Source organism: Phaethon aethereus (genome assembly GCF_964289735.1).
Source record: "Phaethon aethereus genome assembly, chromosome: 1".
Classification (NCBI taxonomy): domain Eukaryota; kingdom Metazoa; phylum Chordata; class Aves; order Phaethontiformes; family Phaethontidae; genus Phaethon; species Phaethon aethereus.
Window position 1 is genome coordinate 192117967 of NC_138575.1, and position 26797 is coordinate 192144763.

Here is a 26797-nt window from a genome sequence, read left to right on the forward strand (position 1 = left end):
ATAAAAACTGTACTCAATCCTACACAAAGATTAAAATAGAGCTTTTATTGATGGAATAACAAAAGTGCTTTTCTTAAATATTTTTCAAAATACATTTATACAACTTACAATAATATATCCAAAATAACTGTATATACAAAACATTACCTTGTTTAATGTATGTGCTTTTTTTTTTTTGGAAAATTACAAAGTAACTTTTTGGCAAAGTTCAACCTTAAGAGGTGATAGTTTTGAAGGTTGGATTAAGAAAAATAGAACCTGAGGGAAAGTGACACTTAAGTCCATGACAAGCAATAAGTTCTCCATTTAGTTAAATAAAAATGTTTTTGTGATATTTTTCACATTACAAAAATAACAGAAGTGAAGAAAAAAAAAGATGATGGATACTTTTCTCATCATTTTACAGAGCAGCTTCTCATTCTTTCAGGTATAAGAACTTGAGATAAGAGTGCATGTCAAAAATGAATGCAAGTAAGGACAGCAGTGCCCTGCTGTGGCTTTCTCTTGTGTGCAGTGTTTCTTAGCTGCTGTTGATATGGTTGACCTGATTGGATCTGCGATGAATTTCTTCCAAAAAACTCTCAAGCTGTTCTATCAGCATTCGTTTCTTAAACCTGTATTTAAAAGAAAGCATAATAATGGCTGCATACAATAGTACATGAAACATTGTTCACAAAACTTCTACTGAACCCTGGAAGCTTCAGTTATTATTCTAGGTCCAGTGCATGATGAGGTTATATATACCTCATAAGTATACACACTGCCTCCTACAGTTCTGGTAAACTACTAAATTGCTTTTCCATTTAACGAGAGAATACAAAACCATGCTTACTACAGTCTATTCCAGCATGTTGCTGACCATCACTTAGCTCTCAGAAAGCCAGGAAAAAGAGTTAAGTGTTTGCTGTTTCCAGAAGTGAAGTTCTGAAGTACAGAAATAAAACATATGCCAAAAGACTATAATCCTAAAGCTGGCAACAGCTTTTCGAGATTATTTGCATGCCTTCATGGTGCATTCAGAAAAGTTAAGTGAAGTTGGTACTGGTGAAGGAATAGCCATTACACAGTGCAGAGCTGATTTCCTGACAAGAAAATAATTAAAAGTTTGAGAAAGACATTAAAGAAAATACAGACGTAATCCATACCTGGAGAGTCTCTGCAGTTCTATTCCATATTGATTACATAAATTTGAACAGCAGACCATTTTGCCACCTTTACTTACACACCTGCTTTGGCACACACAGCTCCTTGCTGTTTCCGGCTAGCCCTCCCCCTTGCAACATTTCTGCATCTAAGAAGCAGCCCTGACCGATGCTTTGGCAGCCGTACATGTACTCAAAGATAAGCAGCAATGAAAAGATCATACACTTTCTCAACCCAGTGCTATTGTGAACTACATACCGAGTTCATTCCTATGACTGTATTAAACCCCAGCAAAAGCCTCTAGTCCCAGCCAGGCCTCCCAGTCCATGTTCTTGGCTCACAGAAACATGGCATCTGCCCTAATTCCCAGACTGTCCCACAATCCCAGCTTGACAATGGGGAAACAAGTTCCCATTCCCAACCACTTACTATCTCGTTGAATACCCATGCTCTGGGCCCTTACATCCATCCTTCTCATCACAATTCTCCTTAGTAACCCCACAGAAACCCCCCTCTTCAAGTACTGCTTCCCCTCCATTCTTCCTCATTGCTTTCACAACTGCTCCCTGCTTGTTGAAAAGTACTAACCTGGGAAATAGATAATTATTCCTTCTCATTCCCTCTAGTAAAAGTCAAACTATTTAAGCTAATAGCAAAGTGCTTTACTATAATACAATCCTAACAAAAATTTAACATGCACATATTCTGTGCAAGTTACTGGGCAATATTACTTTCCAGAATACCTTGAAGCCCCTCTGAAGCAGGGGCTTTACTGTACAAGTTAACAGCAGACACTTCCTAGAAACTTAATACCTGGTGGAAGGCGGGGAACGACATTTCTAACTATTCTCACATTACTGTTGGCACAAGAATTCAGGTTTACAGTACACTATGTCCAGCCCCTCAGTACATCTCACTGAGAATTCTTTTCCAAATGCTGAACCCTACAGCAAGCATTTTTTTTCAAGGCAACAGAAACAACGTATCACATTAATTAATATTGTAATTAACAGAAGCACTGACTCTCATTCAACTGTTCACTCTGATAGGAAAATTAGTACCCTTAATAATAAAAGTTCCTTGAGCAGTTCTAGCTGTTAAGCATAAAGCTTCATTATTATCTTGAAATTGTTTGTATTTTTATCACAAGCCGCATTATTATTACGCAGCATTTTGTCTAGGTACACACTCTGGGCTTTGCTATGTGTATTAGCAGCTTAAAACTCTTAATTTGGAGAATAAATAAAAGGGAATTGAATTTCTCATACGGAGAGTTAGTTGATTTGGAGAATGTCAATCTGTCAGCTTTTGCTCTAGACTGTTCAGCAGAGAATAAAAAAAAACACTTACTCTTAGTGCTAGGACCAGAAATGGATTACTATGCCAAACTAAAGACCTCTCCACTACATAGGCTAACCCCTTTTAGTCCTTTCCTAAATAACTCTTCATTTTGTGCATCCAAGGTTATAGCCTCCATTGGGAAGTCACATCACTTGTGTTCAATAAGGACTCCTTATAAGCACTACTACTACTACTACCACCCACCCAGGCTGAGCCAAAAGTGTATCACTAAGCATAATAAAAGTCTTTGTCAGAATAGAAATAGCTAAGGATTTGAAATTGAGATGTGGTATCTCTTCATCCGTAATATTTTCATGATCAACTGGAAGAAAAAAAAAAGTCCATTATCTACCTCACCTTGATTTCTGCCTCTCAAAAGTGATAGCTTTTCCGCCATCAGAAGAGGAACTAGGGGGCAGTCGGTTTCCAAAGGAAGCTGAAAACTGTGGATTGTTTTTGAAATCTTCCTCTCCCCTCACAAGTCTCTAGTGGATTAACTGCCAGAACTGAATGGGGACCATTTTTAAACACACGCTTTGTTGTTGAAGTGTTCAAGAGCTTTTTTAAGTCTGTGTTCAGTCAGAGCTCCTTGGAGCAGGGAAAGAGAGCAGGCATCCCAAATTTGAATTGCATTCTGTGGCACTGCAAAGGGCAACTATCAGGTAACAAAACAAGACTATCTTGACAACTCTGGAGAGCCTAGAGATGTTTCCTGCAGGGAGCTGGAAACCTTGGTTAAATGTGATAGCTTGCCTGGATAAGGAAAGAAGCAGAAAACTGCATAGGGATTGTAGGCAGTGTTACAGGTGGATAAAATGACCACACTATAAAAATCTAATCTAGGAGAGAAGAGGAAGGAGAGGGATTAAGCTGTTCCTACACTCAAACCAATAAAAATTAGTTTAACAACAGTCGAAACAGAATTGTCAACTTTTTCCACCAATAGATACAGAAAACTGTTGGCTATGGTGAGAGACAGGATTTAATTCCGACAAGCAATACCCAACCGCTGCCAAATTTTGTAGGGAGTCAGCTCAAGATAACTGGAATAGAGATGATCTAAAGAGCTTAATTTTAGAGGCACAAATATTTCGATCCCACTTAAGGCTGCCACAGACTCCAAGAGCAACAGTATTGTTTTGGTGTCCCGAGACAGCGAGGAAGCATGTATAACGTACAGCCTATGGAACAAGTCTGACAGGTGATATAACATTAAAGACAGATCAAGCAAAAGCATGGTAAAGTAATTGTCGCTATAGGAAGAGCGTGATCTATATAAGTCTACATGCCCCACTGTGCTGGCAGTCGAAGGCTAAAGGAGCTGTATGAATGCCCAGCATTCAGCATACCTTAAACTCTCAGCATGGTTTTATCCAAATATTACTTTTGATTTTTATCTAATCATAAAATTTGGTTAATAACACCACAGGAAAAAAAAGCTGACTACTACAAAAACAGATTAGATCAAAAAATCAACTATTCTTTGAGGCTTCTGAAATAAGCCTCAACATTACAGTTATATTTATGATCCAAGCAAGATGTTGGAATTATTTCACTTCAACTCAAAACACTATTAGTTCCAATCATAATTACATGTTTCTCCTTTCTTTCTTCTTAGTAAGCATGTAGAAGACTAAGCAAGTACAGTTGGTCTAAGAACACTGTAAGGAACAGTTTCTACCTGGATTAACAACATAGTGTTTAAATCCTCAGCAAGTATCTCCACTCCAGTGACAAACTACCTTTTATTTCCACAGCCTTAGACAGGACTACAATATCTCTGACGGAAATAAATCTGAAGACGAGACACATACCTTTACAGATCATACCTGGTTCTCAAAACTATTTTTAGGACAAGACTTTCAGTTGATGCAGAATAATGAATTTCAACTGTTCCTGAAAGTCTAATTCACAGTAATATGCAGTTCCGTCAGTTTTTCAAATTAGCAGTACACTCACACTTGAAATTTGGAACTTGAATGATTTTCTAACATTACCTTCTCTTTCTATACCATTGTCTATCTACATTTATGGTGATTTGGTAGTTACAGCTGCTAACATTTTTAAGACAAAAATCTGAGGCAAAAAGGTAAGCTTGTGCAAACACCACACATCGGGAAGTTTGTGTGTTTCTGTTTTTTTCTAGGGAATTGTTCACTTGCAGCACAAAGCACTGTGCGGCAATTTTCAAACAAAGAACTGCATGGTTGTCAAGCAGTTATGCATGGCAGTACATGGTGTGGTTCTATAAGATTAATACAATTCAGTTACCTACCTTGAAGCTTCTTTAATAACATTTTGTAAAAATATCAGTCGTGTTTGTAAGCTTCCTTGTACATGCTTCAGTAAAAAGAAGATTCTTTCATATTCTTAAAGAGAAGAGCAAAATCACAGTTACTTAAAAAATGCCTGTACAGATATCTGTTGTAGTAGATCTGAGTGAAATACAACAGATTTCATTCAGCTTTTGTAAGCTGTTAGGATATATCTCCTATTAAGCAGGCCTGTAGCAATGACATATTGTTTAATGAACACTAACACTGAAAAACACAGGATACTGCAGTTTAGGATATTACTGGAACACCTAGGAAGTTAATTCTCATAGTGGTAATATAAAAAACATTACTTTCATGAACACTGATAGGTATAACAATGTTTTAATCACTCATCCAGGAAATTTTTAGCAGAGGTAAAAAAAAAAACAAAAACCTTTTCAGCTTTAAATTTACTTTGCTTCAGTCTCATGGTTCAGTATGTTCTTAAAATAGTGATCTAATATGAATTCTTTGTCTAGCTCTCATGTCAGACATCTGAGAGAGAGATTTGGTATACTTACTCCTTCCTGGTTTTCGGATCTCTTTCATAATTTGTGCTCTTAGCTCTATATTAATCTCTCTGGAACTTCTGCAATGCACTGTTTTTTTCCCTTTGCTGGGTGAAGACATTGGCAAGTTCTCTTCGGTACTTTGTTCTTTACTACCCGATTCCTCATGATTCTCCAAAAACCCATCAACATTCAAGTTATTCCCTAAATGTTCATGGCCTACATCCTCTGTATGAGCTGCTGGTCGATCCAATGAATTGAACGGAGAAGAGAACATTGAAAACTCTGAATCCACAGTATTCGGGAAAATGTCTGATGAAAGTGGGTCTGTAACATGATTCTCAATGACATCATCCATTGTAACTTCATTATTTGCTTCTGATGCTGAAAAAACAAAGATTGCACTTGCCAGTTTCACGTTCTTTATCATTGGATAGAAGTCAATGAGGCAGTTCAGTTGCTCCAGCTTATATAGTCTACTGCACATACCAGGCATAAGAAAACGTGTTTGTGGGTTATACACTGAGTACATTACTGTATCTCCTGGCAATTAATGGCTTAAAAAAACCACAGGTATATTCTTTATATGAAAAGGGGAATCACTATATGGGCTACCAACAAAAGAAAAAGGACCTGTAAAATGCACTTCTATGGCATGCTTGTCTTTCCTCATTAAATTGAATTGACAAAGTTTACTTTCGTGCTGAACAGTGAGCAAGACTGTTACACAGCACCTCAGCTCCACACTAAAGGAAGTGAATTCACTGCACTACAGCAAAATTCAAATTCACTTCACACTCTGATACTTTTGGAGCTTCTGAATTCCCAGGCAAAGGAAGAATATCCTTCTGACTGTTTACATTGTCTCCTCATTTAATACAGGATATACGTTGTTTATACTGGGAAGTTCATATGAAAGACTTCTGTCTGAAGAACTATGTTGACTCTTTCTGTAAATAACCCCAGATGCACATTTAAACATTTTCAAAAATAAGGGATAAAATTACCATATTTGGGAAATCAGCCAGTGGTATTTTTACATAAACAAGTTTTTTGCATAAATTAAAAAGCAAACTCTCTAACGATGATAGCAATTCACTTACTTTTGTGAATAGGTATAGGTTTAACAAGGTCAGGCTCTGCTTGTGTGATTGGTGTTGGTGGCCCTTTTCCTCCAATGTGGTTATTCACAACCGGAGGAGTTTGCGGTCGACCTCTGAGCAGGGGGGACATACAACGTCGTCTTTTTGGAATCCCTTGCATATTTGGTTCTCCAGGCCTTTTATGTTTATTCTGAGGTCCTGATACAAATTCATCTGCTTCATCTATCATCATTCCCTGTAATTCATTTAATGGGGAGAATTCTTAAACTTTACACCAAAAACACATGATATAAAATATAATTAATGCTTTGATGTTATGACGATGTTTACCATGTATAAGGCAACTATGTACGACATGCCACTAGGTACTGAACTCCCAAATGTCGACCAAAGTAATACAGGAAAACTATATCTAATCCTTCCTAGACTAAATCAATATGCTTAAGACCTTTTTCCAACAGTCTGCCAAGTAAGACAACTGAGTGGGCTGTGAAACTTCCTTTTCAGTAACTGCTAAATGACTCATGTTTATTTAAAAAAAGAGCTCTAAATGGTATTGGTAACTTGGTCAAGTCCAAGACAGATTTGGACAGAAGGGAGAGTCCAAAGTTACAGGAAGCTTTTTTGAGGGGAAGTTTGGTAAAAGAAACATGATTAGGCATTAGCTATGCTACAGTGATAAAAGTATTTCATTTGTAATACAATTCAGAGCCACAATAGTGGTTTCCAATAAAGACAGCCCTCCAGAGGATACTATTGATGGAAAAACATCTGAGACACTTTCTTGTAAGCAGTACTTTTCCAAATACTTCAAAGTGCTTCTCCAATACATTGCTCTTTTGAATGGTCTAATCAGCAGTGCGCACACTCAAAACAGCACATTTTTTAAAAAGCTTTACAGAAGTCACCTTTTTGTCCAATTTGAATGGATTGCCAAACGTATGGAGCCTTCGTGGTTGATCAGGATCAAGCTCTCGAAGCGGAGAAGGTATTTGTTTTAGATACTCCTGGTAATTTCCCATTTGTGCTATAGGTACACTGTGAACTTGATCTGTCATAACAGAAGGGTTTATTAATATATGATACAGCTCACCTTATAAGAATTTAGTCTACATCCACTTCACACCTCCAGTTTTCAGTCTTTTATCAAATGCATTAACAAAATAGATGTGCAAAACTCACCATTATTCTTGCCTAACTGGTATTTATAACATCATGTTTTGAGTGCAGAAAACTTGCTTAAAGGTATCAGTACATGTCTTGTGTATTTATCATTATGATACTAAAATAAGCAATAGTTGTCATGCACAGATGTTAGTTTTCCAATGTGTCCCATAACTTTTTAACAGGGTAGATGGGTGAAAAAACTGAGACTGGGAACAAATAGCTAAAACATTACTACAAACAAAAGCTACATTAATGCAAAGTAGTAATGCCAGGCTGCATACAGCTATGACATAACTCTACCCAACTTTAGCCATCCAAAATTTAATTTTTGAGACTAGCATTCTCGCAAAGGAACAGTGATTTCTGACCACTGGAATCAAACTCTTAAAATCCACAGGACCTGATTCCAAACTTGTTATGGATTTAGTTAAATTTGCCAAGCCTTTGATGAAGCAAAACATACACGAGCAGAAATAGCAGAAAAAAGCTAACATTAGTTTTTATATGGTTTAACCCCCTCCCCAAAGAGCAACTTCTCTGCATTTCACATTGCATTATCACTTGATCACAGATGTTAATCTGACCTAAGTAGTGGCAGCACTAACGTAACATACACTTTCTTTTGCATTGCCCTTCTCATTTTCTCTGCTTATTTCATCATCTGCTGTTTGTTAGATGCTATAAAGCAGTGCCAGAAGACACAGTAGAAAGTTAAAGGAATAAATTAGCAGAGTACTGAAGCGTTTGCTGTTGGCTCAAAAGGCAAAAGAATCACACTGGCAGTACTCAGTGAGCAAGTTTACTTTTCCACTGCTCACAATCCACTTCTATGGAAAGAGATTGTAACCTTCAGAATTGCCCTGTGATTTTTTTCCTCGGATATATCATGAAAGTTGGGGGAAAACAGTGAACAAAGAATCTTATGTAAAAGCCCAGGTCTCATCTTATGGATTGAAGGACAGAGCAGTGAATATCCATCTCCTCTATGCTCACCATTTTTTCTTCCAATAAGTTATTTAAGGAGGAAAAAAAAAACACCTTAAAAACAGTTTAATGCAGTATCAGACATCTACCGAGTTTTAAAGTACTACACCATTTGTTACAGTCTTTGTTTTTTTAGTACCACTCATATCACAGTTAGGCAAAAAAAATAAACCGTTATCTAACCTTCATCTTGTCCTTTGAGAAACTTGCGAGTACTCTTCAGTAAATTAGATCTCATTCGTGTTAATTGATCCAAAAGATTTCTTCTGGGTATGTCATAAGCATTTCTAAAAGTCTGAGGTTTTAAATCCTATGGTTCCAGTAAATAAAGTTCCAATTAATACCATGTATGAAACAATATCCAGCATTTCAATGGAAGTATATTGAAAATAACAACATTACACACAGTGGTGCTTACCTTATTCAGCAAAGCTATTTGGAACCCAGCATACTCCTTCATATTGAGGTCTAGAGGTCTATGAGGAATTTCCCCAGTAATCCCCTGTAGCAGATGTTGAAAATCGTTCCTATGTGCCATAGACAGGTTGTGTGATCTGCTTCTGACCTTAATTCCAGTCTCTTGCGCTACCTTTTTGCCTACAGAGCCAATGACTCTATCGGACTCTATTTTGGCCTTAATTTGAAATAAATAAATAAATAAAATTGACAATATGCTCTTAAAAGGATTAGTCAGACTTATTCATTTTAAATTCCTACCTAGAAGATTCAACAATGTGCTAACACACTATGATGACCATAACCTGGATGAGTGCTTAAGGAGTGCTTAATACATAACCACTTAATGCTTACTACAATTTTAAATATAGTGAACAGTTTGTGCCTAGGTCTTCTGCATATTTCTCCTCTGCTGCCCATTATGGTATCTAAGCACCAATATGCATGCAATGCTTTTATTTTCATAAAATGCCATAACTGGACTAGTAATTCTCTGCAAATCTATCTGTGCTCACATAGACTGTTTTCTATGATAACAGCTAAACACTGGAACTCTCAAAAGACTGATTCTCCCACAACTATAGTTGTGATCAGTCACACAATGGTATCAACCTTTTAAAAGCTCAATACAAATAATCATAACATTAATAAATATGAGATACATTATAATATGTGATTCTGTTTGACTAGATAGACCTAACCCCCAATATTATGTTAGATTTGTACCAAAATTAAACATGTTCATAAACACCAGCTTTTTGGCAGAATATAGTTGAACAAAGAGCCAAAAAATAATTTAGTAATGCACCTGCCAATGCTGGTTTTGCAGTTTCACACAAATTTGTAGGCTACTCAAAATTTGAATATGTACTTATTAAGAATACTGAGTCTCTCCTGGCAGAGCCTTTCAGAAGTTAGAAAAGCTTTATCTACAATTTGCAGTGCATGTCATTACAGTTTAAGATGTCTAGGTTGAGAGATTAGTTCACAGAATACTGAGCAATATGACTATGATTTAATAGGATATACCGTAAACTTTAAGAGGTTTGCTTTCTCAAATAATAACTTATATTAATGTTTTAAGGAAAAGCTCGTCTATAAGAACTCGTTAGCTAAGTTACAAGTACTTGCACTACTGTTTCTTGAAGTTTCAAGCCAACTGCATTATTTTGTTATCCTGAACAAGAAGGCTTAACATGCACAGTTCAACAAAATAAAAATGGAGGTAGCAGGGTAGAAATGCTTTAGCTGGTGCAGGAGACTAGTCAAGGATACGGGCACTATTCTGAACAGAGTCAACAATTTCAAAAGGTCACTTGCCACTTTTGCATCTGTAACCTTATTTGAGATTCTGAATTATGTCAGTTTACTTTATATTTACTGAACACTTTCCATTTCATTTCACAAGCCAAAGAAAGGACACTTTCTGATTCAGATGCACAAAGTACAAATCTCTATTTTCTGAAAAAATGCTAGAACATCTTTAATATCTAAGGTAAGAAAACATGTTTTCTTTTGGACAAAAGTATGTTAGTCTGTACAAGTAAAAATGCTCCTTAAATACAAAAAAACCCTCAGTTTGTACCTCCATATCTATCTTTATAGTCCAGTCTATAATGTCTATATTTAAATGTCAAGTTTTCCTTCAATTCAGAAAACCCAAATGCTTTTTTTGCTAATTGCTTATGGGAAGGTATTAACTTCATCTCTCTGCTCTTTTCTCCTTCAAGCCATGGGACTTCAGTATTTTAAGATTATCCTGATATTAGAAAAAGTTTTTACTGCTCTTTTTCTTCAACATTACCTGCTGACTCAACTTTTTGAGATATGAAATGACACTGTAACTAAGTCCATATTCCACATTGTCAGCTATAAGGTTTGGTGCTCCCATCATTCTCACAGCTTTCTTCAAAGGCTGAAACATGGAATATATTGTACAGTCATATTTAACTTTTCAAGTTTTGTATACATACTTCAACTAACTGTATCCATTTCAAATAGAACCTGAGGTCCTCAAAGATAGAAAAGAAGAAAAACAAAGACTTTCAAAGCAGCATTTTTTGTTGTTGTTTTAAAGCATTGTTCCATTCACACAGAATCAATTATTAACAGAGATACCATTTATATACAAGTCACGGCTGATGAAATTTTCATAACATTCACCTCTCAAGCCTTCCACAGGACTCCAGTGAAAACAGTAAGTATCATTCTGCATGAAGTTTAGCTATTGTCTCTTAAATTAATACATATTCTACTTGAAATATGGAATACACCCATAGTGGAAAGATAACTATAGTTACCTAATAAAAGAAATTTTAACAAAGTCAGTCATCTTACCCCAAGATAATAAGGAGGCATTGTCTTCAAATAGCTTTCAAATGACTGTCGCCATTTCAACGTAGGCTTTGCCTTGTGTACTTTAAACAAATCATCTGATGGTTACAAAAAGAAAAGAGACAAAATGAAAGACACATCTAGATCACATTGCGTCTTTTTTCTAATAGAATAAACTCTCAAAGATATGCCAATTCCTCAGTGCTTAAATTAATATATGTATTTTAACATACATACAACTAAACTAAATATGCACACACACAAAATCCATGCTGCAGACAAAAGATGGAATTTCATAAATTATTTATCAAATAAAATTGTTAATTGAGACAACAGATTGGGAAAAATGATTCCCAAAATAATGAAAGAAGTGAGACCAAAACATACCTGAAAGAATGATGATGAAGTAAATCATCTTAGACATTGAGTCTGAGTCGTGAAGGTCACCCAATTGGTGACAAGTGAATCAGGTTATTGAGGACAAATACATTGCTCAATTCTACCCTTCTACAGGTATGTGATTAATATTGGCATTAATTGCAGTAAACTATTTAGATAGATCAATTTTTCAATTGCCTACCACCTAAGAAAATGTTTATGAAGTGCTATTTACCTAGTAGTGGAAGGAGGACTGGATAATTGTAAGGCATCACAAATAAATTCACACAATTCAGCGCTGTACTAGCTTTCAAGTAACCAAAAGGATGACCAAGTTCACTGTATTTTGCACTATTGCTCACATATACCTGCAATAAAACACATTATATTGTATGTAAATCCAAAACATTGTGTACTGAAATTTTACATCCTATTTTGATTATAGAATAAAGTCTACGAAAAACAACATTCTGTAAATAACTTCAGTTCAGCATGCACGCTACTTGCCTGCCAGCAGGTCTGAGGGGATTTTCTCTCCAGGATAAACTGGGTCAGTGGTGAAGGTTCTAACTCATATTTATCAAAAGGCAGTTTGTCAATGACCATCGGTTCACAGTCAGTACAGGAGAATTTCACCACAGGATGAGATGTGCGAGGTGGCTAAACATAAGCATTTCACTGTTAATAAGTCTGCGCACTGATTAAAATGCAGTTGTGGTATGACAACTGAAGTAATACAGGTTCTACGAAAACAGACATATTTAAGAAGCCTATTCAATACAGGATACGTATTTATTGTTAATGACTCCTAAGCAATTAATTTATGTTGTAAGCACTGTCTTAAAATCTGAAGGAATCTTATTTTGTAAATAAATGCCAATTATTTTACCTAGTAAGTCTAGAACAGTAAGTTCTTGCATATACAGAAAAACTTTGCAAATGGAAGTAAATCCCAGTGAGGACAAAAAAAAAAAAATCTTCAATGCTACTCTGGGGCATGCACATTTTTATTCTCCACAGAAGCAGGTGCTACACTTTTGCACTTGCTGACTTTCTCCAGCACTTTTCCTTCCTGACAGATTTAACAATAACAAAATTCAAACTGAATTATAATAACCAAGAGCAGCATGAATTCAGAAAAAAACAAGCTTTAGAAGAATTCCCATTTTAACCACACCTGTGAAAAATTATTTCAATTTAAGTGTTTGTACTTCAATCTTTTTATTAATCACAGTGAAAAGGCTTTTGTGCCTCGAGTTTCAAGTATAAGTTAACAACATATTTGAAATTTTTTTTGGTGAAAGGGAAAGAGGAGTTTTTGTGTATGATGAAAATTGGAGCTGTACACCTTCCACTGAAGGGTTTTCAGGACAGGAATGTAAGTTCTTATACTTACCCTGAGCCTCCTCAAATACTACTAGAATCTGGGGAAGGGCTCAATTGGGAAACCTCCTTTCATTTACTCTCTTTACAACAAGGTAACTAATAAATATGTAAGATGAACTAGGGAAACACAGGGTTTCTTGGACCTTCCTACCACCTCACCTTGAAAATAATTTTTCTACATCTATAAGCTCTGGCCTCTTCCTTTTAGGATTGAGCCACCCAAATGTTATCTGCCCAGAAAGCTGGTCTTGCCTTGAGTGTCTCCACTCTGAGGAAGGTGTACTGTCCAAGTGCACACAAAACAGGAGGCCCAACCAACTGAAGGAACTGCAATTCTCTTCAAAGAAGATGCCTCCAATAAATAGTTGTAGTGGAGTTTTTGACCAAGCCATGAAGCAGTTATACTAGGAATAAAAAGGCTGCAAAAGAAGTTGAATGCGAAGACTTGAGATGTCCAATAACACTTGGCTGGACAGCAGAACTATTTTTACCTCGGAGCAGTGGGAGCAGCCATTTACATGTTAAGCTACCAAGATAATTATTAGCAGACTTTCATATCCATTTAAGAAAGCCTTGATAGTATTATAACCCACAGTACACGAAACAATTGTTGGGGTAGGACTGTTTGAGGCAACTCCAATGTGGATCAGGTAACAGGGAGGAAAATAAATATATCTAACTATGAACTCTTAGGTAGACAAGAGTTAGAACATATGCTAAGTTTTAACATTATATTTTCAGAACAGTAAGGAAATACAAATCTTGAAACACTATCAGCAAACTTAGCTCCCCAACATTGCATAAGGAAGGTTCAATGTGGAATTCCAATTGATGTCAACAGGAATTTAGCTGCACATGCAATAATCCAGTGCTTTATGCAGTTATGACAGCTATACATGCTACAGCTGAGAAAAGAAATTTTTCTCATGTTCTTACCATTTGGGTAAGTCAACCTCATGTTTTTAGCAGATTGATTTCAAGAACTCTTCACCTGACAAGACTTATTTTAGCAATCTCAACCAAGATCTACAGTAGCAGTCAAACTGTACTGACTCTATACAGTGAATGGAGGCAGACATGCCATTGATAGCGATTACAAGGAGTACACAGGACAGCTTTCCTACAGAGCAGTTTTTTAATATCCAGTACCCAACGACATTTTGTTTTTTAAATTATTATAGAAGATTTACTTTTATTCATATGTATGCTAGCTTGCTTTGTAGTTCAGAAGGGCATCCACATCCTTCAATGAATGTGGCCACAGATGCCAGCAATGTCAAACCTGTAAATATGACTGAAATTTCATATTTGTATCACTCCTCAGCAACCTATATTTCAAAGGACTGATATATTTTTCAAACAAAGGAGACAAATTTTATGAAAAGTTCAATGAGTTTGCTAGTCAGCACACTAGTTTCCGATCAAAAACCACAAATTTAATAAAAATCATCATGAATTGTAGGGAACCATTATACAACTGCATTATTTCTACTTTAATGATTTTCAAAGATCAGCAGAAATACAAAAATACATTATACTATACTAATGATTAGTTCTCAGACCAAGCAAAAGGCAGTAGCATACATTGTTTTATGAAAAAGAACAAATAAAATGAATTCTGTGGGTAGCATTTAAAAAAAAAAAAAACAGGGTGAATTTCTCTACTTGGGATAAATCGAAGGTATGGCTACACTGAACAACAGATGAAATTACATTCACCTACTAGAATGAAGACAGAAATATCACAACAATTCATAATTGGGAAGATCATACTATCTTCTATTAAAGCCATCTGCGAGGCAATAGAATTTTATAGTCTATTATCAAAATGCCACCTTATTTTTGGTTTGATATTTTAACATAGTTCAAACAGAAATATTACATGCATGGACTAGGTCAACAAATAAATCTGTTACAGGCAGTTTCTTAATGCTTTAAAGTTACTAAAAAGCAAACCCCATAGTATTATTTGCTCATCAGCAATTTATCTGAGATAATTGTAACACAGGTTAACAGTGACCCTTCTTGGGTCACACTGCTTTTACAGTTGCTACAGTGAAGTATGTATGTCAAGATTTAAAAATCAGTGAATAGGAAATCCTATTTCCTAATAGGAAATGGAATATTCCCCCCATGCACAAACCTTTTGGTTTATCTAACTTCAGTACGTACCAGCGTTGGAGAATTTTGATCTGGCCAAAAGGATTCAGGAACAGGCCAATGACCTATAGGAACCCCAGTTTTAGGGTTTGGTCTAACATAAATAAGTTTGTGACAGCTGTGCCAAGGTTGGGGTCCAAAAGGTCTAGATATATCCACCTGCCCATCTATACAAGAAAAAGGTTTTATGAGTCAATATAGTGTTAAAACTCAGAAAGAGTATTAAAGAACTTTTTTGAAGAGTTTAAGAACTATACGCCTAGGGAAGCTTCTCCTGCATTTAATATTATTTCTAAGAATAGCAGATAGCTGTCAGTAAGCATTTCTACAAAACCCCAGAAACTATGAGAAACCAAATAAGCCTTGAATGTTTATAGGATCAGAGCTGAGAAAGCCAATTATCTGGAGCCCTTCATAATAATCAGTTTCTTTCTCCTCCCATTGTTATTACTAGATAGCCTTCAAATCTCCATGCACTAAAAAGAAATAAAATTGATACATGACTAATACTGCTGGACTAACTTTTTATTGCAGCAAAGCAAGATTTAAAAAAATCCCACAAACACTTTCCAGTAACATCCTAAGAGGGACCTAGCTAAGCCATTTAGAACAAGAAGTTAAGGCTGTGCAGTTGTATTTGCTGTTTTAACTCTTAATGCAGCCAGTTTACTACATTAAACAAAAATGGATAAGCATATAAACCCACAATATTTCCATAACTAGCCATTAACATTTCTAGCTGGTTGAAAACTACTGCTTAAAACTTATGAACCCATTTAACTATGCTTGATGTGAATAACTGCATTTAAAACTACCTGAGTAATAAAACCAAATGTAGAGGTTTTACACAGCGTCTAGCAGCTATAGCCAGTGTTTTGAAAAAGTACAAGATAATTTCAAATGTAGCAGGTCCTTTTTGTATTAACGTCTTTTAAATTGCAACAGTTTTCCTTTTGTTTTGGCAACTATTACATTAAGTTCACTAAATTAAATTGATAGGCATCCCTGCCATTTGGTATCACAGTATAAAAAATTTCAGGTACCATCAATTGGTGAGGGATCTGGTCCAGCTTTTTCAAAATTTATTACCACTCCACTTTGCACTTTTTGCACCAATGACTCAAGACACTGATTCAGCATTCTTGGAGAGCACACACAATATGATCGACCTAAAACAAAACAGTCAAGGTTAAAGTTGTTCAGTGTTTCTGCCCTTATTTTAACTTGGATCATTTAAAACTATTCACCCACCACACACATTGATTTATGTACGATCACTGATTTAAAGCTTCTACCAAACACTCTCTCTCTGTTTAAGCCACAAGGCAACCTAGTGAAGCAGTGAGTGTGTTACATGCACCTCACTGGAAATGTTTGGGTTTTAGCCCCTTAATGACTTTGACTCAAAGTCTTGGTTGCATCCATGGAAAATGGGCTCCCCCTTGTGACAGACATCAACACTTAACTGTCCACGAATTTCAGCAAAGCACTATTAGCATCGCCATTACAGTCAGAAAGCAATGGAATCAAATCCTTTTGGAATGCTTTTTTAAATCCCTTTACTTGCTTTCTGTCACATTGGAAAAATCACTTTGTTTTTAATACATGATATAATTTTTACAAAGAAATTATAAAATTAATGCCTGAGTTTGATTATAATTTCTAAGAGATTAAGAATATGAGTTATGATGGAGAGAAAAGTATCAATTTTGCAGAATTATTATACATTCTGCATTGCCTTCTGTATGCTCTGGAAGGAAAAAAAACCAAAACACCACATTTCCTTCATTTTTGGCTTCTTTAGATCAGACTGTGAGAGGAATTTAGCAAAACTGTACTGCAGAACAGACTCAATTCTTACAATTTCTAATTGCAATACCAAGGTGCATTAGAAAAAAGTAAGTTTTCTAAAAAAGTGCTAAAGAAAGTAGATTCACACTCTTCCAAGACAAGTTAATTTATCTCTACCTTTAATGCAATAAGTGTCTTTAATTTATATGTATTTATATTATCAAATATTAAATATTTAAATTATTAAATATGCTTTATGTTATAATATATTTATTTATATTATATTGAAGTTATGAGTTTTTACAAGTAATGTAAGAAATTAGAAATACTTATTCTACCACACTCATGTGATTAATAGAGCTAAATTGAACTAATTTTCATTTTCAAAGGTACTGACTTGTCAAGGGAAACCAGGGCACTCACCTCCTGTGACTTCGCACATAGGTGTGATTGCGGAGTCATCCACCGGTACCCCTGTCATCTGCTCCGATTCCGGTGCCATAATACCAGGCAAACGGAGAACCAAAGCAAATAACCTCTGATCCCATCGAAAGGGTTCCTTAGTCAACTCACTTCCAGGTAGAGGTGAATTGAGAGGTAAATGGAGCTGAAAAGGAATTTAAATCTGTGAGTATACTGCTTAACAAAAAAAAAAAAAAAAGATCAGGTTACATAGTGATGGCAATTCACTCTATATAAACACACTTATAACTTCTCCACAGATACTTATAATTTGATTCAGGTACCGTACTTTACAAGTAAGACACCCACCATTTAATCAACACTTCAAACATTTCAGAGCAACATGATGCACAAAGATGAGAGTTACAAACCAAGTGGGAACAACCACTTTTTAAAGCTGATCTAAACTTCAGAATCAATAGGATATTTTCTTTAGAATTTCAGTAGTAAAGAACTGCTTCACTGCAGCAGCGTTCTTTTGTTCAGTTTTCTACAGAACAGGGCCATTCTCAGCTCAGTCTTCTCCTCAATTCTCCCAGATAAAAAGCACAAATGAATGAAAAAGTAATGTTAATCTAAGACTCCTGCAGAAGAAATATAATTTGTGTATAGCTGCTTAAAAAAAAAAAAAAAAAAAAAAAATCTATCTGCCAGGATCACCTACTCCAAATAACACAGTTTCAACAAATGAACTGATGTGGTAGCCATGTTATAGAATCAGAAGGCAGAGATTTTACATAACTTGCGTATGTTCCACAACTAAATTCACACCTGTGCTTTAAGTAAAAAGCAGAGATTAAGATTAAAATCAACACTGAAATGCAAAATGAATTCTCACTTCTAGGTAATAGATAACAAAATCCACAGCTACCCATACACAGAAGAATTGCTTTCTATGTGCAGTTCTGTTGTCTCTGTCTGGGAAGAACTACACAAAAGTTTTAGTTCAAAATATTGAAGATACCATCCAGGGACATACAATACATGGGAACATTTTGCTTTAATTCCCAAAAGAGACAATAAAGAGATTCAAGTTTCAGATTTCAAACATGCTGCACTAAAGATACAGCAATGGTCAGGATATTATTTATTAACCACTACCAGCAACAGCCAGAGAGATTAAAAGAATATCTAAAATTCCCAGGGCTAGTAGCAGTTTTATAACTAGTTAACTGGGGGAGGGTATCAATGCTTTAGCTTCTAAGGGGCAGCACAAGGCATTCAGAAGACTCTAGCCTCTCCTTTTGCATCCAGATACCTCACACAGAGATTAGTGGGAAAAAGAAAGCTTATCAAAACATTCAATTACAGAAGCTGTGAACAGATAGACTAGACAAGTAATTACAAGTTTCAGAAAAATTTGATCGATCCCTGGCTGATGATACCACTGTCAGTACAAGCAAAATTCTCATTTCATCTGGAGCACAGGAACAATAAAGGGGAAGAAAAAAATGTCCAAAGCAATGACTCAAGTGGTGCAAACAGTTCCATTACCTAGCCAAATATAAGGGTTAAGCCCAAGAGCTGAAGCAAACAACACTACCTCAAACACTCTCCTTCTCACACAGCATTCAAAAAATCCCAATTGTCAATCTCAATTCTATGTTAGCAAAGGAAACTACTGTTTCAAAAGCTTGACACAAGTCCACAAAAGCACCCATGACAAACTGGCTTCATTTTTAGTTCATAGTGGCTAATTAAGGAATTTTCAACAGTCAAGAAAGGTTTTTTTTGTTTGCTTGTTTTTAAGAGATGAACTTGAAAGCATTAAAACTAATTTCCAAACTGGAAACCCTCAGCTATTTCTATTTACATAACTGCAGGATTCTCATGTTGGGAAAAATACATGTCTTCTTATTTGAAAAATAACCAATTTATTGGTACAATCTCAAAGCCAGGAACAAACATGACAAACCCACTCTCATAACATGTGAGCAAGAATCAGAATACTTTGGACTTTTCAGCACACCTGATGCTTCCTCCTGAATTTCTGCTTTTATTGATGCAAGCAGACAGCACATGTGCGAAAAGCACTATTTTCCCCAAACGTTTCACACGGAATTGGTCAAAGGGCTCTCAGCTATGTACCTGGTTTATTACTGATTCACATATGTGTCTTTCCCCTTTTCACACAAAGAGCCAGCAATATCTGCCTGGCAAAGGAAACGCTAAAAGAATAGCCACATTCTTAGTAAACAGCTAGAATCTTGACTGTAAGAGGACTCAATTGCAAGCACTACACCATCCTCACCTGGGGCTATTACTAAGGAATGCCATTCACCAACTTTTCTGCTTAGATCTGACTGAACAGAAGATTTACCAGCTCTGAAGAGTATACTTCATCTGCAAGACATACCTATGTAACAGCACTGTTTTTCTTCAGGCAGCAAATATACATATTTGGATATATATACATAAAAAAAAAAAAGTATCCCATTGGACCCTGCACCAACGCTATCCTGAGTTCAGTTTATCTCAAACTACAAAACCTTTCTTTAGTTTGGCTGGTTGTACTGAGAGAAACCCAAAACCAAACAGTACTCAGGAGCAAGCCATTGCATTATCTATATATTACTATCAGAAACATTTTCAAATTGTAAGATGACATGTAAAGCCATCAGCATCAAGTCAAATGTCCTCGCTTTCTTTCTCAGTTTAATTCCAGTTAAATTTAACATCCACGTTACTGAAGAAGTTATAGATTCAAACCAGGCCTCATTCTCCACAGACATTACTAACTTGGTTTTGTCACCTCCAGTTCCATTTTTTTGACTGGTATTGTATTACCATAGCAACTGCATACCTAGCAGAAAATAAGATGGGGCTAGAAATGTACATCTTGCATTTCATTTCTCTTTTCCCATGCATATTTCAATACGAAGGCATGCACATCTTTTCCTCTTTGTCCTTCATATTGGTTTTTGAGAAAAAGATAAACTGAACAAGTTAAAGGGAGGTTATTTACCAGCAATGGTCTTCAGCACATTGTCTATATGTAATCACATACAAGTGTCCTGCCAGCTTAGTAGTAAAACCCAGCTGTTTTGTCTCAACACTAGTTTGTAGGAGCACACACAAACCCTACCATTCCCAAATGCCATAATACTACAATAAGACAGCAGTGTGTGTCTTACGCCCCTTTTCCCTGCCTTTAAATACACTAAAATGTTCAAGAACCAAGAGGGGTTGGAGGACAACATGTTACTGAAGAGATCTTAAAGAACCTTGTTATTGGTGAGCAGGTCTTCTGTTTATTCTCTGGATCCTTGTTTCTACATACATTTATGCAACCATAACAAGCAGCACAGTCTGAAATCCTCAGAAAACATTAGAGAATCCAACAGACCCTAGACTACATAAAAGCCAGATCAGCATTAGAGAATTCTGCAGTGGCATGGTAGTTGGTGAACGAGTGCAGTGCTCTTCTGGCAGCGATGGTGCATATTGGCTCATACATTACAATGGGCAGCACTAGCACTGCTTAAGCTTTAGTACCCTAGTAATTACAGGCACCTCCATCTTAGGAAATCTCATAAAAGGTTGTTACATGATTAGGTACTCAATAAAAATATCCATACAGAGACAGTTAACTTCTTTGTCTTTTTGTATCTTAAAAAAAAAAAAAATCTTTAAAAAAAGAATTCTATCCACAAGTAAGCTTCCTTGCAGGCTTTTCTAGTACCTGTAAAAAGACAAGACACACCTAACATTCTAAGCAAATACACCCTTTCATCCTTAGAGGACCAAAGATTCAAGGCCAGCTGAGAAAACAAGCCCTTGACTATCTTGTTCCATCCAATCGTATGCAGTTATAACACAGAGATAGAAAGCCATAAATTGTTCTTCCATAGGAAATAACTTAAGATCACAGAGAGACACCATATCAACAGACACACCATGTCAATGACATGATATATTTAGCCATTCTGATGCTAGCGTTAACCATGAGCAAGTGCACATTGAGCTGATAGTTACACAGAATTCGCACATCAAGAGCTGTGGGGCTCAGTGACAAATGCTGTGATCCTGGCAACTGCTGCCAAGAGGAATAACATGGATGAGGAAGGATGGGAACACACATCTAATAAGATCTGCCACAGATTTCTTGCAGAATTTGTTTATAATCAGGATTTTTAGCTGGAGGAGCTATGATTAAAAATATTATGGAGCATTTGGATGTGCAAAATGCCCAGAAGGCCAACCATATCCTGTGCTGCATCCAAAGTGTGGCCAGCAGGTCAAGGGAGGTGATTCTGACCCTCTACTTCACTCTGGGGAGACCCCACCTGGAGTCCTGCATCCTGCTCTGGAGCCCTCAGCACAGGAAAGACATGGACCTGTTGGAGCGGGTCCAGAGGAAGGACACAAAAATGACCAGAGGGATGGAACACCTCTCCTATGAGGACAGCCTGAGAGAGTTGGGGTTGTTCAGCCTGGAGGAGAGAAGGCTCCGGGGAGACCTTATTGCAGCCTTCCAGTACTTCAAGGGGGACTATAAGGAAAGATGTTGACAGACATTTTATCAGGGCCTGTTGCAATAGGACAAGGGGGAATGGTTTTAATTTAAAGGAGCACAGATTTTGACTAGATATAAGAAATTTTTCATAAGGAGGGTGGTGAACCACTGGCACAGACTGCCCTGAGAGGTGCCCCATCCCTGGCAACATTCAAGGTCAGGTTGGATGGGGCTTTGAGCAGCCTGATCTAGTTGCAGATGTCCCTGCTCATTGCAGGGGGGTTGGACTAGATGACCTTTAAAGGTCCCTTCCAACCCCAAAATTCCATGATTCTATGATTTACAGTTCCTGATAACTCTTGAAAGTGAGCAGGACCTTGCCACTTGTTACAGTTATTACAGCAGGGATGCAAGATGATCAACCCTGGGAAGGATCAATGTGACAATGCCAAACAGTTTCGGGATGAGGAGTCAAAAAAGTCACTGATTCCTCCTGTAAGAGTCTGGAAGATCAGAAGAACGGCAACATACAGAGGCCAAGCGGCATTGCTCATGCATTTTGTTTGCATAACCGTTCTTCAGAATGTATCAATTGGTCAATAACCCCATTTCAGTCTTGCAAACAGGAGCTTAATGCTTCCTCTTAAAACAGAGGGTGTGTAGAAGGAAGACAAGGGAAGATAGCCCAGCAGCTGCAAAACTGGAGAAGTATGAGGTATTATTTCAAAATATAAAGAGTAGTAAGAGAAATCCCCTCAAGGAATTAAACACTTGTTAAAGGAAAGATCAGGAAAGGGCTAAGACCAAATTTTAGGGATCAGGCCAGAAGTGAAAGCCACACCAAGAGGAATCCATAGCATGAGACCAATAATTAATGATGGTTTTCCAACCGTATGAGCACATCACTTCCTCAAGTTATGACTGGGACAAGTGAATCCAGGGAAGAATCTCATCAACACACCATGCTGAAGGTAGAACTAATGCCGGCACTCTTCAGTACATTGGCACTGGTGCATTAGGAGTCAGCGCCAGAAGTGACGGGATTGAAAATCCTACTAACTTGTGTTTGTGGAGATGATAATTACATAGACTGCATCATTTCTGACTTCAGTCTAAGGAACCACGTCCATCAGAGACAAGGTAGTGCTGACTGGTTAAGGCTCTTTATCTGCAAAACCCAGATTCCATAACAGACATCTGAAAAATTCAGCAAGAGCTCTGAAATAGGGTTTAAGCTTGACTGCTTCACACTAGGGCAGATGACAGTGTTCCCATAGTGATAAAGCTGACTTCACTGGTAAGAATGCAAATGTTCATCTGAATGACAAAGCTTTGAGAAAACTTGCCTCCAGGTTCCATGCTGCCTTCACAAGCTTTCCAAAAACAACGTTCTGTCGGTTCTCTTGTACATAAGTTTTAAAAGAACTAAAACTACACTGCGTTAGTTCATGGTAAGAACTGTACACAGGAAGTAAAAACAGTTTTGTCATAGCCAGTGGGATATGATCACTTCCAACACCAACTCTGAAAAGCCTCTCCAAAGTCAAACCCAAAAAACAGAAGAGACATTTGAAAGTGACTGGAAAGCTTTGTTATTGTACAGAAGAGCAACAATGGACTTCTGTATCTCCAGGGTGGTGTTATTGTATTAACTCTGCTTCATTTCAGCATGTCCAACTTGAGATGTAACTGTAAAAAATGCCCAAGCTACACTAAGAAAAATTCTGATCAATTGGACACATGTTGACAAAAGCAAAAGACAGAAGAGCCCTTGGATGCTCTGTTCCCCTGCTCTTTAACAGTGTTAAGGATGTTCCTACTGGTACAGCCACAGCAAAAGAAAAAAAAAATCAAATCACATCCATTGCTGGCTATGAAATATATACCCTGTAAAGGTACTCAAAGAAACTTGCATTTTGTCTTGCAGGAAGTAACAGCAGTGTCACTTTCAGTTCCTTCAGAAGGCAATGCCTTTAAATTTGCTCATTTACCAAAAATCATTAGTTCACTATCATTAGTAAGAGAAGATTCTGCATCTCTAGATCATAGTTTAACAATCATCAAATCATGTGTCAAATTTGTCCCAATGTCACGATCATGACACTAAAACTCTAGGCATAGCACACACTTATCAGTCAGCACCACTCATGAGACAAACCTAAATTTAGTCTATTAAAGCAGCCACCAGAAAACCCATTTTCTCAATACAAATTAACCAATTTTAAAATGTGTATGTGTGGCTGCCTGACCATAAGAAAATGTCTTCTCGTGAAGATTAAGGTGAAAAACTTGTACCCACATTTGAAGGAAAAGGAACACAAAAAACTTGATAGCTATAAAAAAAATCCTGACTCTTGCTGTAAGAGATCACAGCAGCCCATAGAGCTTTCTTAGCTAAATCATTTTGGATAAATGAACAAGATGAAAGAAAATGTAAGGTAGAATCACAGAACTGTGTACATTAGAAGAGAAATGTGAAAGTTATAGTGATAGTGTGATATCACACTATCATGTGATAGTCCAGAACCTTTTGATTGCTCAGGGCCTTGTCCAACTTGGTTTTGAGCATCTACAATAATGGAGATCTTGCAACCACTGGGCAACACATGCCAATGTTCAATCACCCACACAATTAAAATTTTTCTTGATATCCAATCAGAATTTCCCAAGGTACAATTTGCAGACATTGCCTCTCATTTCAGTCCTGTGCACCTCCAAGAAAAGCCAGGCTCCCTCTCCCGTTAAGCTATTGCAGATGGTGGTAAGACACCCCTCATGCCCAATAGACTTCTCTTCTAAAGGCTGAACGAACCCTGTTCTCAGCCTCTCAGATGTCATTTTCTTCCCCCACCCCCCCCAAGCGTCTTGGTGCCCCTTAATCCAGGATGTCAATGTCAGATTTTACAAGTTAGTCATCTGACAGCAGAGATACTGCTTCTCCTCAAGAAAGGACTTACATAGCTAAATAATTACCTAACTAGCTCTTATAAGAGACCCAAAACAGTATTCTGCTGCTAACAGCACTAAATGTAGCAGAAGGCTCTAAACGTGTCTAGCCCTCTGTTTAATTAACATTTGCTCAGTGACAATCACCGTAAATATGAGACTGCTATTCTACTCAGTATTTTGGACCCCACTCAATCACTGGATTAAGCTGAAAACAGTTAACTGGGTAAAAAGTGTGATGAAAGTGAGGTTTTATACAAACAACCTACTTGGTATCATGGATCTAGGCATTCCCTTTTCAGTTACTGGCTATGGCTATTTGTTAGTAGTCAACACAAAATTATCAGGTCATTCAACTTTCTTCCTCTAAGTCAGATACATTACAAAAACACTCAAATACCACTTTCCATACAAACAACTTCTGTAAGTGCTGTAAGAATGCAATATAGTAGAGTATTAGGAGAAATCTGAGTAACTAACGAACAGCGAGGTACGACAAGGTAATCTGTATAGTCAAATATGGTGTACCACATGGAAAAGTCTGAATCCTCCCCTTAAGCTTTAGAACAGACCTTTGGATATAAACCTTTTCCCTGAAAAGAGAATGAGCTTTGGGATTTGCTGCTGTTGTCTGCATTTTTTATTATTGCATGGAATGGGCATAGAGCTGGTCAGACCAACCCTATCCCTAATGACCTCTTCCATCTTTTTAAGGGAAGAATTCAAAATGGCCAGGAAGTTAAAACAGTTCAGTGCCTCAGCATTTGCTATAGCTCTGAGTCTGCCAGATGTCTGAGCATGTACTCCAGTATATTAATATCTGGTGTTTTAAACTGCTCTACAGATTTAATTTGCAATACATTTCTTCAGCTCTTATCTTGGATTATAAGGACGCTACTGATTTGATTATAATGACTTTAAGACTCCAGTGTGAAAGTAGTACGCATTTCACATACTCCCTAGTGACCACATCCTTTGGGAAATCTCTACCTTAATTTGGGTCTGTACATAAAAAATTTGTATCTAGACCAGTTATACACATACATGCTTTACAGAAATCAATTTCTTCTGCTAACATATCTGAAAAGCCATGAACTTCCTAGATAGAAATAGTGAACTGAATGTACTAAACAGACCAAAAGTTGTACTATATGCTTCTGTCATGTGTGATAAGAAAAAAGTTATTCAGATTTTTTTAGTACTATTGAATAACATTACCTTAAATTAAAAGGAAAAAGTATGCAAGTTTAAGCTATTCATGAGCATACTTTTGAGGAGTCATTTATGCTCCTACTGTAAACAGTATTCTAACACAACATTTAGTACACATCAGTAAACAGAGGTCAGATCTTACCTCTTCCTGTATGCCACTGGTAGTAGTTAATTTACTTCCATCAGTAACTGTTATAATTATTGCTGGCTCCAGAAAAAAGGGGTTTCGTCCCTAAAGGAAAAAAAAAGCAATTTCATTTAAAATGCTGTAACAAATTTGTAAGCTTCTGTTCAGTCACTAAACGGCGACTGATACTCACTGACAAAACACTGAGGCCAGAGGTATTTATCCTCATGTACTATATGGTACAGTGCTATGGGTTTCTGAGTCTTTTTGCAGTTAGGCCATGTAAAGCTAGACACAATATATTTGTATTCAATAATGCATACAAAAACATGACAAAAAATGGCTAACACAGGACTTTGAGAACAATGTGTACTGCAGTATTCTGACAAACTAGCAGCTGTTTAGAGGAGTAACTGTCTCCTCCAGCCAGAGATACTTCTAATTCCCCCTATTCCATGGTCGATTTTATGCATAATTTAATTACTGTGTGACCAACTAAAGTATTTGCATAGTACCTTGTGATCATG

The 26797-nt window shown here is 36.8% G+C and overlaps 1 protein-coding gene across 1 annotated transcript in view; it reads right to left on the minus strand.

Moving 5' to 3' along the window:
* Nucleotides 1–520: 520 nt before the first annotated feature.
* Nucleotides 521–26797, minus strand: part of INTS6 (integrator complex subunit 6) — a gene marked incomplete at both ends in the record, with an annotated part of 46050 nt that continues 19773 nt past the window's right edge. Inside the window, 15 exons of the mRNA XM_082002749.1 lie at nucleotides 521–614; nucleotides 4760–4853; nucleotides 5321–5692; nucleotides 6412–6646; nucleotides 7320–7462; nucleotides 8746–8872; nucleotides 8981–9196; nucleotides 10823–10933; nucleotides 11356–11450; nucleotides 11966–12098; nucleotides 12238–12390; nucleotides 15289–15443; nucleotides 16320–16445; nucleotides 17491–17674; nucleotides 26286–26375. Coding sequence (XP_081858875.1) covers nucleotides 521–614; nucleotides 4760–4853; nucleotides 5321–5692; nucleotides 6412–6646; nucleotides 7320–7462; nucleotides 8746–8872; nucleotides 8981–9196; nucleotides 10823–10933; nucleotides 11356–11450; nucleotides 11966–12098; nucleotides 12238–12390; nucleotides 15289–15443; nucleotides 16320–16445; nucleotides 17491–17674; nucleotides 26286–26375 — 2328 coding nt within the window. The remainder of the gene's footprint in view (nucleotides 615–4759; nucleotides 4854–5320; nucleotides 5693–6411; nucleotides 6647–7319; nucleotides 7463–8745; nucleotides 8873–8980; nucleotides 9197–10822; nucleotides 10934–11355; nucleotides 11451–11965; nucleotides 12099–12237; nucleotides 12391–15288; nucleotides 15444–16319; nucleotides 16446–17490; nucleotides 17675–26285; nucleotides 26376–26797) is intronic.